Source organism: Sarcophilus harrisii, chromosome 2 (genome assembly GCF_902635505.1).
Source record: "Sarcophilus harrisii chromosome 2, mSarHar1.11, whole genome shotgun sequence".
Lineage (NCBI taxonomy): Eukaryota > Metazoa > Chordata > Mammalia > Dasyuromorphia > Dasyuridae > Sarcophilus > Sarcophilus harrisii.
The window spans coordinates 449,002,069-449,020,699 of record NC_045427.1 but is presented as its reverse complement, the minus strand read 5'-3'; the positions used below and the strand labels follow the sequence as shown (position 1 = coordinate 449,020,699).

General features: G+C 32.9%; 1 protein-coding gene across 2 annotated transcripts in view; it reads left to right on the top strand.

Moving 5' to 3' along the window:
* The window catches only part of SCAI (suppressor of cancer cell invasion), a 197,040-nt gene that overhangs the window by 116,863 nt on the left and 61,546 nt on the right, over window positions 1-18,631 (top strand). For both annotated transcript variants that reach the window (XM_031954294.1, XM_031954293.1), the window contains 5 exons: window positions 254-340; window positions 7,645-7,743; window positions 9,713-9,809; window positions 11,751-11,849; window positions 12,026-12,178. In XM_031954294.1, coding sequence (XP_031810154.1) covers window positions 254-340; window positions 7,645-7,743; window positions 9,713-9,809; window positions 11,751-11,849; window positions 12,026-12,178 — 535 coding nt within the window. The remainder of the gene's footprint in view (window positions 1-253; window positions 341-7,644; window positions 7,744-9,712; window positions 9,810-11,750; window positions 11,850-12,025; window positions 12,179-18,631) is intronic.

Sequence of the window (18,631 nt, the reverse complement as noted above, 5' to 3'; positions counted from 1 at the left end):
TTGCATTGGTTTTGACTTGTTGACCATGCTGTATCTTTGGGGTGTTTCCTCGCTTTATTCTAAATATCAGTTGTTCCATCTTGAGTCCATAAGAGTAAATAATGAATGTTTTTTGAAGTGGTAAAATAGCTGCTTTGAGATCACTTGGGGGAGGGGGATTTCGAAAAGGACAATTGTATTTGTAAATTTGCGTTTTCTTCTTTGTTATTTAAATTTCATGTCTATTTCTTCCTCCCCTTTTTAAAAAAAACAGTCAAGTCTTAGATAATCGGTATGGCTTGAAGCGGTGGCAGATAGGGGAAATTGCTTCCAAGATTGGACAACTTTACTACCATTATTAGTAAGTAAACAAACTATATATAGACTAATATATTATACGAGAGGGGTGAATTAAAACATGTAGGAACTGAAGTATGGGTTAACTTTGATTCCTAGTGTAAGAAGAGAACTAATCAAATGAGATTCTGAAGAATTTAGAAAACAAAACAGATGGGGGTGACATGAGGTGATTGACACTGAACTACATGTCAAGCAATCTCCTATCTCTCTGGGAGACTTTCATACTTCATGGATGATATTTGCATACCTGTATGTAGTGTTTAGGAGTCTGCTCATTTGAAATGAACTCCAGGAACTCTAATGGTATATATGTTTGTATACACGTATATAACTATCTAGAAGTATATATATTTTAAAAAACAGCAAACTTACAGAGTAATGAAGTATTTATTAAAAGATGATATGTGGTAATACTCATTTTATAGTTGACTATGTCCTTAAAATAATAACATGTGGGAACATCTTTTAGGGAGCCTGCCCTTTATCAATAGTAATTATTTATTAAGTTATAAAATAAATTGCACATATAGAAGATAAGATAAATATGCTTAGACTAATCATTCATATAAAAAAGACAATAATATTTAGCAAACTGTAAACTCAAACAGGATTTGTACTGTAACTTTGTAGCCAAAATGGCATCAGCATTTAGGACTGTATTAATAAGAGCATAGTATCTAATAAAGAGTGGTGATAGTCTCCTTGCCCCTTGCCCTAGTCAGATCTCTAGTTCTAGAATATTATGGCTGATTCATGGCAATACATTTTAGGAAGGATATTGGCAAGTTGGAGTTTTTCTGAGTATAATGATTTCCTTATCACTGGAATTCCTCTAATTCCTACAGTATACAAGTCCATGATATGTGGCTTTGATCAGCTCCTTTTGAGGTATTGTCAAAAGTGTTTTGAGAGGCACCAAACTTCCTTTTTCTCACAAATATGTTCTCCACATACATGCTGCTTACAGCCTTAACAATTTAGAATATATATATATATATATATATATATATATATAGAGAGAGAGAGAGAGAGAGAGAGAGAGAGTCTCAGAAATCCCATTGTTAATCTACAACACTGCTCATTTGGGATCCTTGAAACTTAGAATCCAAGAGACTAAGCAACTTCTAAAATTCATTGTCAGAATTCCCACAAAACAGATCTTTGAGATGTATGCCATTTATTCTTACCTGTTTATGTGCAGGAATCTTTTCTACAGTATTCTGAAGAAGTTATCCAACTTTTGCCTAAAGACTTTCTTTGATGAAGAACTCTCTTGTGAACAGATTTTTAGGATGCTTTTTCTTTTATCAAACCAAATTCTTTTTTTTTTTTTTGACTTCTACTCTTTATTTTCAATTCTTTCCTATGAAATTCAACCAAAACAAATATAATCTCTCACTACATGGCTTTTCCATAATGAATCTTTAAATGCTTGAAGGCAGTAATCCTCACCCTACTTTTCTCTTATCTGAGTGACAGCCACCATCATCTGGATAAACTCGATAAACTCTAGCGTCACATTCCTAAAATAAAAATAAAATGTATCCTAAAATAAGAATAGAATCAAATGAGTCTAGGCTTGGTCTGATAAAGAGAGATAAGTACTTAATATTCATTGAATATATTAATTTTTTTTTAGGTTTGAGTGTAGATGAAAATAAGGTCCTAGAGGAAAGAGATAAAAAAGACAGTTTATTAAGAAGGTATAGGTCAAAAACTATCTTGGAAACGACTTGAGAAAAACCAAGGATGTCTCCTTTTCCTTTTGTCATTTGATGGAGTTATGCCAATGATGTTTGTAATAGCCATAGCTTAAGAGAAAAAAATTAAGGCATAAATATAGAAAAAGAGGAAACAAAAATACTTCTATTTATTGATGACATGATGATTTAGTTAGAAAGCCCCAAAGAATCAGCAAAGAACTAATTGAGAATTCAATAACTTCAGAAAATTAGATGTACAACAACCAACAAAAATAATGAATGTTAAAAGTCTCCTGATTTTATAAAGTTATAAGAGACTAGATTAATTATCTTTCACTAGGTAATAGTGAAGGACTGTGGGGAAATTCTTAAAGGAAAAAAAAGAGATACCAAAGAATAGAATAAATAACTTCAGGTACATGAAAGTGAAAACCTTTCACAAGAACAAAGTTAATGGAAGAAGAGGAGCAAATTTACTGAAGAAAAGTCTTTTTTTAAATCAACTATTTCTTAGAAGGGCTTGATATATCCAAGATATATGGGCAACAAACAAAAATTACTAAGACTGAAAACTATTTTCTAAGAGAAAAATGAAAACGTTGCAACAAATGGTTCTCAAAAAAATCACAAATGATTAGTAAGTACATAAAATATTGTTCCACATTATCAATATTAAGAGAAATCTGAGGGAAGGAGAACAAAATAGTATAGCAGCAGGAAGACAAAGTGAGTTTTCTTCCACAGTTCCTCCAAACAGATCTTAATACTTAAACTTGATTAAAACTTAAACCTGATTAGAAAATCTAAGGAAAAAAAAATTAGAGTAAGTCATTTTTCCAATCCTAATTGTCATAGGAAGATAGAGAGGTCTGTGGTCATTGGGGAGGAAATGTAGGAAGGAACATCCGCAGAGAGAGGTTGTGCACCAGGGTAAGGAGAGATTTCAGATCTCACAGAAAGGAGGCTTACCTTGTGGAGAGTGCTGGAAAAAATGCCAATGTATACTTCTTTTGTTCACTTTCCTTTTCTGGGTAAGAGATCCAAAGTGGATAAGAAGGGTGCCTATGCGTAGGGGTGGCATTTCTGGACCATTTGTGTGCCCCAGACCACATACAAAGTTAGGAGCAGCATCAGAAGCAAGCACAGCTATGACCAGCACTGTGCACGTGGGAGGATAGGAGTGGAATCAAGTTCTCAATTTCAGCATTCAGCCCAGTCTGAAGCCTGTAACAGAATAACCAAGAGAGGAATCTCAGATCTATGGGGGACCTATAAGTTTGTTCTTCTCAATGAACAGAACTTTCCAGTTGTCTCATGGTGACTGAATCCAAGAGCATTTTATTAAAACTTCAAATAAGTTGTTTCCATAGGCTCAGGCTCAAACCTAAGTCCTCAAGAACTTGTAGAACTCACACAAGAAGGTCAAAAATTAGACTTTGTCCTGGATTGGACCACATTGGGAGCACTGAAATTTTTTAGCTACCTAGCCCAAGTTGTTGCTAAAATTAAGGAATAATAAAATACTACCCAAAAAACCCATAACAAAACCAGACCATTCATTACTTCTAGAAATATACAGAGCCTAATTCTAACATAAAAGCTAAAATCAGGAAGAAGGCTGGGAAAAAGAGAGAGAAAAAAAAATCACCTTAAAAAAATTATCATGATGACTGGGAATTTCTAGATAAAAACACAGAAAAAGAAAATAACTCTATTACAAACACACTTCAAAAGAAAACACATTTTTGACAACTGAAATTCACAATTTCATTTGGAAAGATTTGAAGCAAAGGCTTAAAAAAGTTTTCATCGATAAAATGAGTGTACTAGAGGGAAAAAATTAGAAAAGAAATGAGAGTTACAGAAGGAAGAAAAGTGGAAAGGAAATTAACAACTTGCCACAAAAAGTACAAACTCATATCTAAACAACAAATTCTCTGAAAATGTGAATGAACCAAATAAAAGCCAATGGAATGCACAAGGCAACAAGAAATATTAAAGTCAAAAGATGAACAAAGTAGAAGAAAATATAAGGCTTCTCTTAGCAAAAACAACTAACCTGAAAAAGAGATTGACAGATAATGTAAGAGGTACTGAACTGTCTGAAAGCTCTGATCGGGACAAAAAGAGACAATATTCTATTTTAAGAAAGCTTAGGAGAAAACGTCCTATATTTTTTTAGAAGTAAAGTGCAAAGTAAAAAATTTTTTTTAAAAATCCATTAGTTACCTCATGAAAGAGGTAACTCTATATGAAAACTCCCATAGCAAAATTGCTAAAATCTAGGACTAAAAGTTAGAAATTGCTAAAATCTAAGAACAAATTTTGCAAGCATGTGTAAAGAAAAAATTCAAGTACTGAAGAGTTAGTCAGGATCATACATGATTTAGTAACCAGCATTCTAAAGGAATGAAAAACTGGTAGTACAGTATTTGAGAAAGCAAAAGATAATGGACTTATAGCTAAGAATAACTTAGTTATTCAAAACTTAACTTAGTTATGCAAAACTGAGCGTAGTGCTTCTAGGGAGAAAATTAACCTTTAATGAAATAAAGGACTTCCAAGCACTCTTGCCAAAAATTGCTGCATAAATTATTTGAAGTGGAGACACAGGATTCAGAAGAAACACACACCAAAAAAATATGAAAATAAGCCATAAGTAACCGAAAAAAAGACAAACTGCTATAGGAGATGATGATTGTGTCTCCTTCCATGACCTCCTCCCCCATCCAAACTTCTCATCAAGATCATAGAGGGAAATTAATTAGACTGAGAGCTATGAACAATTGTATTATGTCCTACTGAATAAATAAAGAAAGGAAAGACAGGGCAAGAAGGTCATACTGGAGGAGCAAGGAAGAATAGAAAAAACAATTTCACATAATCAGTGTATAGAAATATGTAAAATATATGCAAAAAATGGGAAAAGGGTGTGGGAGTAGTGTGATACTTGAATTTCTCTTTTTCTCACACACACACACACACACACACACACACAATCACACAATATTGGGTACAGCAAAACATTCAAAAGGGAAATAGAAGAGAAAAGACTGGACAAAGGAAAATTAAGGAGAGCATATATATATATATATATATATATTTTTATTGACAGAATTTTTTTTATTGACAGGTAATTTTTTTACAACATTATCCCTTACACTCATTTCTGTTCCAATTTTTCTCTCCCACCCTCCACCCCCTCCCCTAGATGGCAAGCAGTCCTATATATGTTGAATATGTCCTAGTATATCCTTGATTCAATGTATGTATGCAGATCCAAACAGTTTTCTTGTTGCACAGGGAGAATTGGATTCAGAAGGTAAAAATAACCCGGGAAGAAAAACAAAAATGCAAACAGTACATTCATTTCCCAGTGTTTTTTCTTTGGGTGTAGCTGCTTCTGTCCATCATTGATCAATTGAAACTGAATTAGATCTTCTCTTTGTCGAAGGAAATTTACTTCCGTCAGATTACATCTTCATACAGTATCGTTGTTGACGTATATAATGATCTTTTGGTTCTGCTCATTTCACTTAGCATCAGTTCATGTAATTCTCTCCAAGCCTCTCTGTATTCATCCTGCTGGTCATTTCTTACAGAACAATAATATTCCATAACATTCATATACCACAATTTACCCAACTATTCTCCAATTGATGGGCATCCACTCAGTTTCCAGCTTCTAGCCACTACAAACAGGGCTGCCACAAACATTTTGGCACAAACAGGTCCCTTTCCCTTCTTTAGTATCTCCTTGGGGTATAATCCCAGTAGTGACACTGCTGGATCAAAGGGTATGCACGGTTTGATAACTTTTTGGGCATAATTCCAGATAAGGGGAGCTTATTAAGGGAGAGAACAGTTTTAAGCCAAACAAAATATGAAAAAGTTAGAAACATTTATTGTAACTTTTCTTGTGGCAAGAAAGAATTGGAAACCTAGGGAGTGCCCCTTGCATGAGGAATGACCAAACAAGATAAAGTATATAAATATGACAGAATACTATTTTGTTGTAAGAAACGATGAAGGGGATGGTTTTAGAGAAAACTAGAAAGACTGATAGCAGAATGAAGTGGCAGAATCAGGAGAACAATGTATACAGTGACAATAATATTGTAAAGGTAAATAACCTTGAAATACTAAGGAAGTCTGATCAGTGCAATGACTAGAAATGATTCCAGAGAACTCATGATGAAACATGCTATTCATCTCTTGATAGAACAGTGAAAGACCCTGAGTAGGTTTTAATTGTAATGTTTGTTTTTTTTAAACATGGCCAAAATAGGAAATTTTTTTTGCTTGACTAAACATGTAATGGTTTTTTTTGTTTTTCTATTTCAATTGGAGGGTGGTAATGGAGGTGAGAGGAAGAGATTTTTGCTAATTGAAAAAATAAAATTTTAAAAAAGAAAATTGCAGATCAAAACAACCTCGAAGTTCTACCTTATACCTAGTAAACTGGTAAAGATGAGAAAAGAGGGAAGTAGTCAGTATTGTATAGGACATAGAAAGAAAAATTCATTGATCCCGTTTTGGGGGATACATATGAATTGGTTCATTTTTTCTGGAAATCATTTTGTAATTATATTAAAAAAGTGATTTAAAAATCCTTACTCTGACTCAGAGATCCTACCTTAAGTATATACCTTAAATCAAACAGAAAGTAAAGCTCCATGTACAGTAAAATATTCATAATTTTTATAACTAAAAATGTAAAGTCAAACAGAAAGTAAAGCTCCATGTACAGTAAAATATTCATAATTTTTATAACTAAAAATGTAAAGTATGTAGATGCTTATCATTAAGGGAATGGTTAAAAAAATCAGTGGCATATTAATGTCTTGGCCTATCATTATGCTATAAGATAGTGACTGAAAAATCTAAGAAGGGCTACAGTGAGATACGTTAAGATGAGAATACTCCCTCAGTACTTGGACTGCGTAGCACAAATAGGAGACACATCTCAAAAAGTGTGAAGATGCCCATCAGTTTGGGAATGCCTGAATAAGTTATGGTATATGAAAGTAATGGAATATGATTGTTCTATAAAAAATGATGGATAAGCTGATTTTAGAAAGACCTGAAAAGATTTATATGAACTGATGCTGAACAAAACAAGGAGAACCAGGAATACATTGTACATAATAATCATAAGTTTGTGCAATAATCAACTTATGAAGGTGAAGGATACTAAATACAAGCTGTGCTTGTTTGAGTTTCCGGTATTTGTTACTGTTCTGGATGCAATAGGAAAGTTTTTTTCCCCCTATACTGAAGAATCTTATTCCTGTTCATAGCACTCGAGGTCATTTAGTTTAACCCATATTTGGAGCCTGAATCTCCTTTACAATTTCTCCAAGTGGCCATCCAGCTTGTTTGAAGATAGTAACTACTTACTTTCCCAAGCAGCCCATTTTATTTTGGTGCAGGGCTGTTTTCTAGGAAGTTTTTCTTATGCTGAGTTAAAAGGAGGAGCTTATAGTGTAGAAAAAAAGCTCCTGTATTTTAGTAAACAGCAGAGGAACCAAGTACCTATATATTTGGAGAGTTTGAAATACACTGAGATATAGAGAATTAAGATGATATATTTCTCCTACAGCCTGCGAACATCTGAGACCAGCTATCTGAATGAGGCCTTTTCCTTCTACTCTGCAATCAGACAGAGATCTTATTACTCTCAAGTCAGTAAAGAGGACAGGTATGGTGGAAGTAACACAATACCTATGAGTTTATAAATAATGGTGTCTGGTATTTACTAATACTCATGAACTACACTTCATTTAGTTTCTGTACCTAAGTGAGTGCATCACACAGAGTAGTTGCTTAATGTTTATTGAATTGAATTATATAACAAAATTAGGTAGAAAAGCTCAAATTTTGGTGATAACTGTTGTATTCATCTGAATAACTTTACATTTTAATTCTGTCAAAAAAAAAAACAGGGAAAAGATTTGAAGTTAATGTGATGGTTAAATATTTGTGTTCTTTGTAACTTTTAATTCATTAGTAGGAATATTTTTTCAACATTTTAAGATAACCCAGAGTATGGAACTTTGGAGAATTTTTTTTTTTTTTTTTTTTTTTTTTTTTTTGTTACTTAGACTGTAGCAAAACTTACCTGTACTTTTTGAAGCTTAACATTCTTATTAGAACAAACATAAGCTATCTAATGTAGTCTCTTCATTGCCTAGTCTCAACCATTTCAAAGTGTTATTACCATAGGACAGTAATTCCAGAGTATGTATGTATGCATATATAAACATACATATATATACATACCAAAAATTATAAGAACATAAAAGAAATTTAAATTTTGGTTCCTTCATATGATAAGAAAATTAAAATCTTTGGAATCAGAATGATGATGATGATCCCTTTGTATAGAGTTTTACATTATCTTACTTAATCCTTCATTATCTTACTTAATCTTTACAATAGCACAAATGTTATATCTATTTTATAGACAAGGAAACTGAATTTCAAAGAATTTAACTGATTTTCTAAATAATAAGTGGCAATGCTGGGACTAGAACAAAGTTCTTAGAATGAGTTATTGTGATGTGAATTCAGTTATAATGGGAAGCCCATTATTTTCCCAGCAGGTTGAGAAAGGATAAAATCTTCACTACATTCTATGTAATGCCTTTGAGATCACACCATTGTGTTCTAAAGAACTAATTTGTGTCTAATTACAATCTTGGCTTTCCTTAGCATTTTTTTTATACCCAGTGTCATTACGTCTCTTTCTACTCTCAAAGTAGTGTAAATGCCTTGCAATTTAAGTATTGAGTATGGCTTGTACTTGCCATTTGCAAGTTCAAAAACATTTAATACACCTTCCTGAGTGAAACTGATCTCCGTTAATTTTTGTAGAGATCTGCATGATGCCAGCCACAAGCATGAACAAGTGTTTCTTCATCATTCTTCAGTCATGTAGCCTTTAATCATACAGGTTCATAGGATCATAGAGATTCTTTGTACTCCCACCACCTTACTCCCCTGCTTAATTTTATTCTTTTTTAATTCCAGTAAATATTCTTTCAATTTTATTTCTCTCTAAATAGTCTTAAAATCAACCTTCAATGTAAGCATGCAGTTTTCAGCCAAGTCATATATTCAACTTTTACTGTTTTTGATATACTTCTCATTCCAAGCTTCCTATGTGCCTGGTGACCCCTGCTCAGTTCCCACAAGCCCACTCTTTTCCCTTTCTGGGGCTATGCTGTCTCTATATATTATAATCCATATTACCTTTCTTTTCTTTTCTTTCCTTGTCTCCTATAACACTTCTTTCTTCACTCTTCAGAACTAGACACTAATTTGAAGCTTGCTTTAGGTTTGGGAGATTTTTTTATATCTAATATGAACCTCTCATGGCAAATAAGGCATGATAGATACTTCTCTTTCCTTTTATGATCCTAGAAATAACTATTTCAAGGTCTGCCTGTGCTACTAGCACCGACAGAATATGAGGCTACCACCTTCTTTTCTGAGAGCAAATATTGTTACAAGTATATTACAGGAAGAGAATATTTGGGAAAAACTGTCTCATCATAGGATCTGACATCTTGTAATACAATGGCTTATGAAATGCCATGGAAAATAGGGGTAGTTAAATAAGTAATATTTTTAAAATGATATCATGATTTTATCTTTTCCTGCCATAGACCCGAATTGGTGGTTAAGAAACTACGGTACTATGCAAGATTTATAGTGGTTTGCCTTCTCCTCAATAAAATGGATGTTGTTAAGGATCTGGTCAAGGTATGTGGAAATTGGAACAATGAGAAACTTCAAATCTCATTATTACCATTGTATCTGTTATTAATTGTGAAATAATATTAATACTTTCATACTTGAATTATATTTTTAGTAATCTTTAGTAATAATAGTTGCTACTGCATTAGTAGAAGCACACCCAAACAGATGAAATCATGGAGCTTTAAAGAAAGTAGTAAGTACTATTATTATTAATAATGAGAATTGCTTTCTGCGTTGTTGCAGGTAATAATCATTCCAATAAATTATTGATACTTGAAATAAGTAATAATAATAATAATAATGGCTTATATTCACATAATAGTTTAGGGAAGAGAGCTTCTGCCCATCATTTTATATAGTCTGCCAACAAACTTGTGAAACAGGTAGTACAAGTAGTATTTTACATATTTTAAAGATGAAGGAACAGTCTTCAAGAATTAAAGTAATTTAGGGGCAACTAGGTGGTGCGGTGGATGAAGCACCAACCCTACAAGTCAGGAGGACCTGTGTTCAAATCTGGTCTCAGTTAACACTTCCTAGCTGTGTGACCCTGGACAAGTCACTTAACCCCAATTGCCTCAGCAAAAACAACAACAAAAAAAGAAATAAAGTGATTTGTTCAAGGTCACTCACTTAGTGATTAGCCCTGTTGAAACTTGGAACCAAGTCTCCTTATTCCATGTCTAGTGCTCTTCCTACTCAATTTCTTTTGTCTTCAGTAACTGCTCATCTCTAGATCCTTCAAAATTAAGCGAAAGCCTCCTAAAATGATAAAATTTTAGCAAAGATTTTAACCTGGTACTTCTATATTAAGTACTACTACATGACTAGTCTGAGATTCATGTAATTGTGTATAGATGATTTTAGGGGTATCAAATTCAAGTTTAAAATGACTTGGGTTAATTCTTTACTGACAAATTAATAGCAAAGGTCAGTAATATCTGTTCGACCTATATTGGATTGCTTGCTGTCTTGAAGAGGGCAGTGAGGTAAAATGGGAGAGAGGAAAATTTGGAACACAAGGTTTTGCAAAGGTGAATGTTGAAAACTATCTTTATATGTATTTTGAAAAATAAAAAACTTTTATTTAAAAAAGTCAATGATATCTCAAGGAAAAATAAAAAAATTAAGTATTAGCCTGGCTTCAGAGATCTTCACCAGTTTGACTCTTATCCCCTTTTCCAGCTTTATCTCTTTATCACTCTTCATTGACTGTGTTTCAGTCAGCCTACCTTAACCATTATTTACTTGCTTCATCCTGTCCTCTTTCCATGCTTGTATTTATATACAATACAGGTGGTATTCCTGGAGAATATTACCCTCCACTCCCTTCCCATTTCATATCTTTTAAAATCTTTACTTTTTAAAATATCTATCTCATGTGTTACTTTTTCCATAAATCCTTCCCTGATTCCCCTACTCTTTCATTCCCTCCACCCCTACCTAAAAAAATTCTCTCATTTTTACTTTGTATTATTTTGTTTGGACCTTTCCTTTACTTATATTCTAACTTAAATAGTCAGAAAAAGTTTTATGCAGGAGTTGGCATCTGAACTGCTAGATGTAAGAATTACTCATGAATGAACAATGCTATAATTCTAGTTTGGCTTCCACTGCATGTTTAGGGTTATTCTTTCTCTTCTAGTTGGAAGTTTTGCAGTTGATTTATCATAGAATATTAGAATTGAGTTCATAGGGGTTGAAAAGATCTTATGAGGTCATCCAGTTCAAACGGTATTAGAATAGGAATTCTATCTATAATATTCCTAGGATGTAGTTATTCAGGCTGTACTTAAAGAGATTCTGTGATGACAGTATTTTCAAACTTTCAAAAGATTTCCTACATTTGTCAGTTCTATTCTGTCAGGTATTAATGATATTTAAATGTCTATATACTATTAGTTGAATTGTCTAAAATCTATCTTTGTGGATTTTTAAAATCAGGAACTGTCAGATGAAATTGAAGATTACACTCATCGCTTTAATACTGAAGATCAGGTGGAGTGGAATCTGGTACTTCAGGAAGTTGCAGCCTTTATTGAGGTTGGCTTACTTAGTTGTTTTTTATCAAACTATTGATGCATTTGTGTGAGGACACATTTTTGCTATATAGAGTGGGTAAATGTGTATATCTTTGTACCAAAAATTGTTGGCATCTGAAAATCTTTTCCTTTGTAAGCATTTTTGTATAGTTAATTTGTGACTGGTTCTTTTTCTAGGCAGATCCAGTCATGGTTTTAAATGACGACAATACCATTGTTATCACATCTAACCGATTGGCTGAAGCAGGAGCCCCCTTATTGGAGCAAGGGATGATTGTAGGACAGTTGACTCTGGCTGATGCACTCATTATTGGCAACTGTAATAATCAGGTAAAGAATTACTGTGTAATGTTTAAATTTTACCTAGAAAAATAGGAAATTTGTCAAAGTGGGATTATTAATATTATTTTCCTAATGCATTTGCCACATTTTCTTGAAGAATATTATGAGGATTCAAAAGCAAACGTTAAATGCCTTGTGTTGGCAGAATACTTAGTCAAGAATTTAGAAAGATACATGGCATGATTAAAAATATGATCCTTGTCCTCATGGAGCTAAAAAGTTTAGTCCATTGATAAATTAGAAATAACTAGAGAAATTTTTTAGATTTATTAGGTAGTATGGAATAGATCCCCATCAATAAGCACAATCCTAATAGCCACTCTTGGAATAATTATTTATTTAATTTAAATCTATTAAAGGCTTGTATTAGTTCCCTATCATCCTGTACCTTTTGACTACTATATCTTTTAGGGGGAAAATTAGATTTATTTTTAAAAATTGTTTAAGAAAATGAATTTTGTACTTCAAGGCTATGTTGCTATTTAGGTTTTGCAACTATTTCCTTCCCCTTTCTTCTCCTCTCTCCCTTTTCCCTTCTGTTGCCACTTTCTTTCCCTTCTTCCCTCTCCCTCTTCTTTTTCTCTCCTCCCCTCCCTTTCTTTCAAAATTGGGATTAAGTAGTTTACCCCCAGGGTCACACAGCTAATGAGTGTTAAGTGTCTGAGGCTGAATTTGAACTCAGGTCCTTCTGATTCCAGGACCAGTGCTCTATTCACTGCACCATGTAGCTGCCCCTATTTTTTCTTTATGGAGATAATTTTATCCCATTTTCTAGCAAAGTGGGGGGAAATGTGGTACAGAATGAAAAATTTTAATGTTGTCTTTTGGAAGTAATAAATCATAGAGCTGGATACTAAGAAGTTATATGATATTGAAAGTACCTTCTAACTCTTGCTTCTATGATGCCAGTACAACTTCTTCCTTTTTACAAAGAAGTAAATTGAAGTCCAGAAAGTGACTCAAAATCATTCCCATTGTAAGTAATGACCAGGATATATGGACGTCTTTCCAGTACACACTTCAGCCTTTTGTACTTTGAATGTGCTGACATAGTCATAAAACCATGCTGACAGGATCCTTCCTCCACAAGTTTCTGTTGAACAACTTCAGCTGGGTTTTCATATCTACAAGGCAACCCTTTTACATCTCTCCAAATAACTCATTTTCACACTCAATACAGCAATTCTTCTAAACCTTTTCATTTCTCCTCAAACTCCCACTGTTTCTTTTTCCCTAACCCTCTCAGTGGAGACATTTGCCTCATATTTCACTGAAAAATTGTGGCTGTCATTTCTCAAAAATAGAGGGAACAGAGTCAAATTTATAAAAAGAGCCATAGGGGCAGCTAGGTGGTACAATGGATAAAGCACCGGCCCTCAAGTTAGGAAGATCTAAGTTCAAATTCTGCCTCGAACATCTTCTTATTAACACTTACTATCTGTGTGATCCCGGCGAGTTACTTAATCCCAGTTGTCTCTCAAAAAAAAAAAAAAAAATCCAAAATAAAAAATAAGAACTATGCCCCAAATGATAAGTGATCAAAAGATATAATCTGTTACCAAAAGGTTATAAATTCATGTATATCCTTTGATCTCACAACACTACCATTAGGCATAAATATCCAAAAAGATTAAAAAAAAAAAAAAGAAAGAAAAGTGACTTATATGTACCAAAAAAATATTCATAGCAGATCTCTTCTCAGGGCAAAAAAATTAGAAATTATAAAATTGGGTAATGGCTCAATAAAGTGATGTGTTTATGATAGAATATTATTGTTCTATGGGAAATAATGAGCAGGATGCTCTCACAAAAAAACAAAAAACAAAAACAAAAACCTAGAAAGTCCTCCATGTACTCAAAGTGAAATGTACTGTTTACAAAATAATAGCAATGTTTTGGGATAACCAAATGTAAATGACTTCACTGTTATCAGCAATACAGTGATCTACAACTTGTGGATATCTGAAAGACTTAAGAATAAAAAATCCCTTCATACCCAGAGAAGGGGACTGATTGTGTCTGAATATAGATTAGAGCATTTTCTTTTTCTAACTCTTTTTTTAAAATTTTTATTTTTCTTGAGAGTTTTCATTTTCATGAGTGTGGGAAATTTTTTTTTTCACAACATGACTTTTACCGAAATGTTTTGTATAACTTCATATGTAGTTTTTAAATTATGGGTGAGGATAAAGGAGGGAACCTAGAACTCAAAAATTTTAAAAACATGTAAAAAATTGTTTTAAATGATTCTGAAGAAAAATATTAAATAAATAAATCAAATACAAAAAGAAAAAAACTTGAGGCCATTCTTTAAAAACTCCCTCTTCTCTCTTTCTCCTAATTACTCATCACCCAGATGTCTTCTTTCATTGTCTCCTCCTTTGCCCCTATTTTGCATGAAGAGATGATTCTTCTTCTTGCCAAGGCAAATACTTCTAAATACACAGGTGATTCCTTTCCATCACCTCTTCTCCCATAAATTGTCCCTTCTATTATCTCCACTATCTCATTTATCATCATTCTCTCCTTGTCTACTAGCTATTAGTAATTCTGTTAAAAATTTGCCTATAACAAGATTTGATGCAATTTGGCCAGATTCACAGAATTTTGTTGCAAAAATACTTGAATTGAACTTAATAGAAGATTTGATGTACAAGATCTGAGTTCAAAAAGACTCAATTGAGGACAAACAGATTTATTATGTGGAAATGTAAACTTGTGTCTAAAATTGTCAGTAAACAGGTAGTTGAAAAGAAAGATTGGGATATAAATGAATATGATGTAATTTTGAAAAGCCAAACCAATGTAGGAAAAGGTAAAAAGATTAATTAGGGTATACAAATGAGGTATGAGAACAACAATTGCCACAGAGGAATTCAGTAAGGGAGGAGAACTGGTAGTTCTGGAATCCTACTTATATTAGGAATTAGTTAAAGAGGGAGCAATACATATGTGTGTGTGTGTGTGTGTGTGTGTGTGTGTGAGTGTATGTGTGTGTGTGTATATGATATAAAAGTCTTCTAAATTCACTAAGAAATATGGGGGAGGGAATAAGGTAAGAGGTATATAAGGAATGGCATAAGGTATATAGACTAGTGGGAATGGTATTAAGAGGAAGTGAGAGAGTAGGGCAGAGATTAAAGAGGAAGAGGTTAAGTTTAATAGCAAGGCAGGGTAGAGAGTAGAAGTAGTCAGCAGTGGTGGGAAATAAGAGATACATATAAATATAATACTAATGATTAGGAGAAGAATTTATTAGGTAAAAACGGGGGAGTAATCATTGATCTCAGATAAAGTTAAAATAGATTTAATCAAAAGAGAAAAGTAGAGAAACTACATCACATATTAGCTATATTAATATTGTTTTAGACTATTTAAAAGAACTAAATAGTATAAAGTTGGAATATTGTTGTGGTGTAGGAAATGATGACTTGGTGATTTTAGAAAATTGTGGAAAAACTTGGACTTAAGAAGGATGATTCTGATATATCTTCAGAGAAACAGGACAAACACACATAGTAGTACATAGATGTATATGAATGTATATATGTATATAATTATACATACCTTTGTATATGTATATATGTGTGTATAAATATATCTGCTTAATGATAGTCTTCTTGAAGCAGATGGAAGGGAGGAAATGGGAAAAAAAAGAATAAAATAAAAAGTACACAGCAGAGAACAAAAGAAAATCTACAATGAAGCAAGGAAAAGATGGACAGTTATGAATATAATGTATAGTATTTATTATATATGTTTTCCTGAAATGGAAATTTATTGTTTCATATTTTGAATCCTCTCATTTTGCTATGCATATAACAATTTTTTTCTTTTTCTATTTTTTATTTAAGTTAAATAAAAGGAAAAAAAAATGTCAAGACTTGTCCCCTCCAGGGCACAGACTTACCTGATATACACCATAACAGGGGAGTAACTCTTATCCCTGTTTGATTCTAGGCATGAGTCATATCTATCAATCAGCTTGTAATAAGACTCCACGTTGTTCACAAGGTATCAGAAAGTCAGGCTAAGGATTTATCAGGTAGGGAAATTTTCTGTTAAGAAATTAAATAGCACAATGAAGAAACTGAGGATCCTACCTTAGGTCATATCAAGGTTGTCCTCTCAACTTTTCCTAGGGACAGAATTTCATAAACATCAGTTCTCAGATTGTATCATGTGTAATTTTTCTTTTCTTATTTTCATGATAATCCCCATAATCAAAACTAAAAATAACTATTAAAATTACAGTTCTCAAAGTTTTTAACTGAAATAGCAAAATTTCACTAATCACAGATTAGGACTTAAATATTATTAATTTTTTCATGTTTCACTAACAGTTACATTTTGTTTATCTTGTACTTATAAATTTAAAATATCCACTTCTGGGGTTTCAGACATATACTGAATACCTGATACTTGATTCATATTCATGTATTGAAGTTACATTTTTATTCCATACATTTTGATAATTTTTATAAGAGCTAGCCAAAAATTTTCAGTTGAAAACTAACTCTTCATTATGGTAAAATTGAAAGTCATCCTCCCTTCCTTCTTGCCATTTGACAAGAAGTAGGAGAAGGGATTTCGTTTTTCATTTCTAGGTTCTCAGACTTTAGTACTTAAGATTTTATAGTATTAATTCAGTAAGGCTAATAAGATCTTATGATACCTGAATACAAAGTCTAAGGGCCCTCATATATAAGGATATTCTAAAGGGTCTGTGCAGTTTTTTCCTCCAAACAGTAAATATATGATTATTGTTGTTGTTATTAAATTATTATCTGCTCTGAAACAAATTATACTCCATTAAATATTTAAATTTTCAAATATTGATTTTAATCACATTATTTTAACCTATCAATTTGTAGTTTAACAACTTGTAGATTTAAAAAGTTTTCTTTTTAACAGCATTTCTGATACAATGGTTTTCTAAATATCAAAATATAAGACAGATGGCATCACTTTAGTTGAATGCATTTCCAAATTGTAAAAGGAAAATTATTCATTTTACTATTTTTGGCATTCTATACTAACCACATGTAAGATATACTATAGAATATTCTACATAATATATAGTGTTTACCATATTTTAGACTCTGTATGAAACACTTCACAATCATTATATTTGATCATCACAATAATCCTGGGAAATGAGTAACATTATTGTTTTCCTCTTTATAGAGATGTTTGAGACCAGAGTGTAACTCAGGTTTTCCTAAATGTTCTAGCTTTTTTTTTTGCATTTGATGCCACAATTAATAGGAGAATATATTTCACCACATCATAATTTAGTCACAGGACAAAACTCAGAAAAATCAAACATGACTACAACCATAAAATCAAAACTTCAGTTTCATAGGGCTCCTGGGTACCCCTGTTTTTAAATCTAGAGCCTAGCATTAACAATTAGCTCATTTCCAAAAACTTGTGATAGCACTTTCACCTTTCCATAATTTAAAAATTTTCTTTCAAATATCAGCTGAAAAGCCAAATCAATGTGTTTACAATCTAGTTCACCCCCACCCCCAATATTTTATGAGGATTTTTTTTTTTAGTTTCAACTGCAGATGAAAGATAGGGAGAGATTCCAAGTGGCATCTTTGTTGTGGAGCTCTAAAGATTCTACGGATGGTGAATTTGCTTCTTAAATAATGTTTCAATGGCATAGTATGGTATTTCCTAATCATAACCCAAAATCTTTATTTATTATATTTCTTCATTATAAGTTAGCACAAAATTTTTGAATAACCTCTGATTAATTTCAATACTCTTACTTTTTGAGATTTCTAAGAGCTTATTAATGCATGGTTTTGTAATGCCAAAGAAACTGAGGCAGGAACAATTTAATAATTTAATAAATGTTTCCATTCCTATTACTGGGACCAAATGGATCTATGGTTTGGTCCCAGGGCTGAATGAGACTATCATCTCCAAGAATCCAACAAACAATGAGAGTTCTTAATGACCTATATACACAAGGCTCAGACTCAGGGGGGTAGCCTGAGGCAGGGGCGGAGTCAGAGTGCTGAGAGCAGGAACAGGACTCTGACAGAATGGGGCAAGGCACCAGAGATGGGATGACATAATAGGGGGAGACACTCCAGAAATGGGGAGAGGCATCTTGATGAGACAGTATCTGACATTCCAGTACCTTGGGATAGGGAGAGGCATTCTGATATTCTAAAATATAAAATGTTTTATCCTTATCAGATATTCTGATAAAGAGGGAAGGAAGGTTTTGCAGGACTGAGAAGCAGAGAAACTGAGTCAGGACAATAAAAGAGAACTGTGGCAACAGTTTCCTTCTAGTTTACTCTGGTGACCTTGCTTTTAGTTTATAGGGAAGAGTGATGTCCCTCTAACTTTTACTCTCAAAGTCTTATTCTATTTTTTCTTAACACATTGTACCAAACAGTACTCCAGAACTCATTGTAA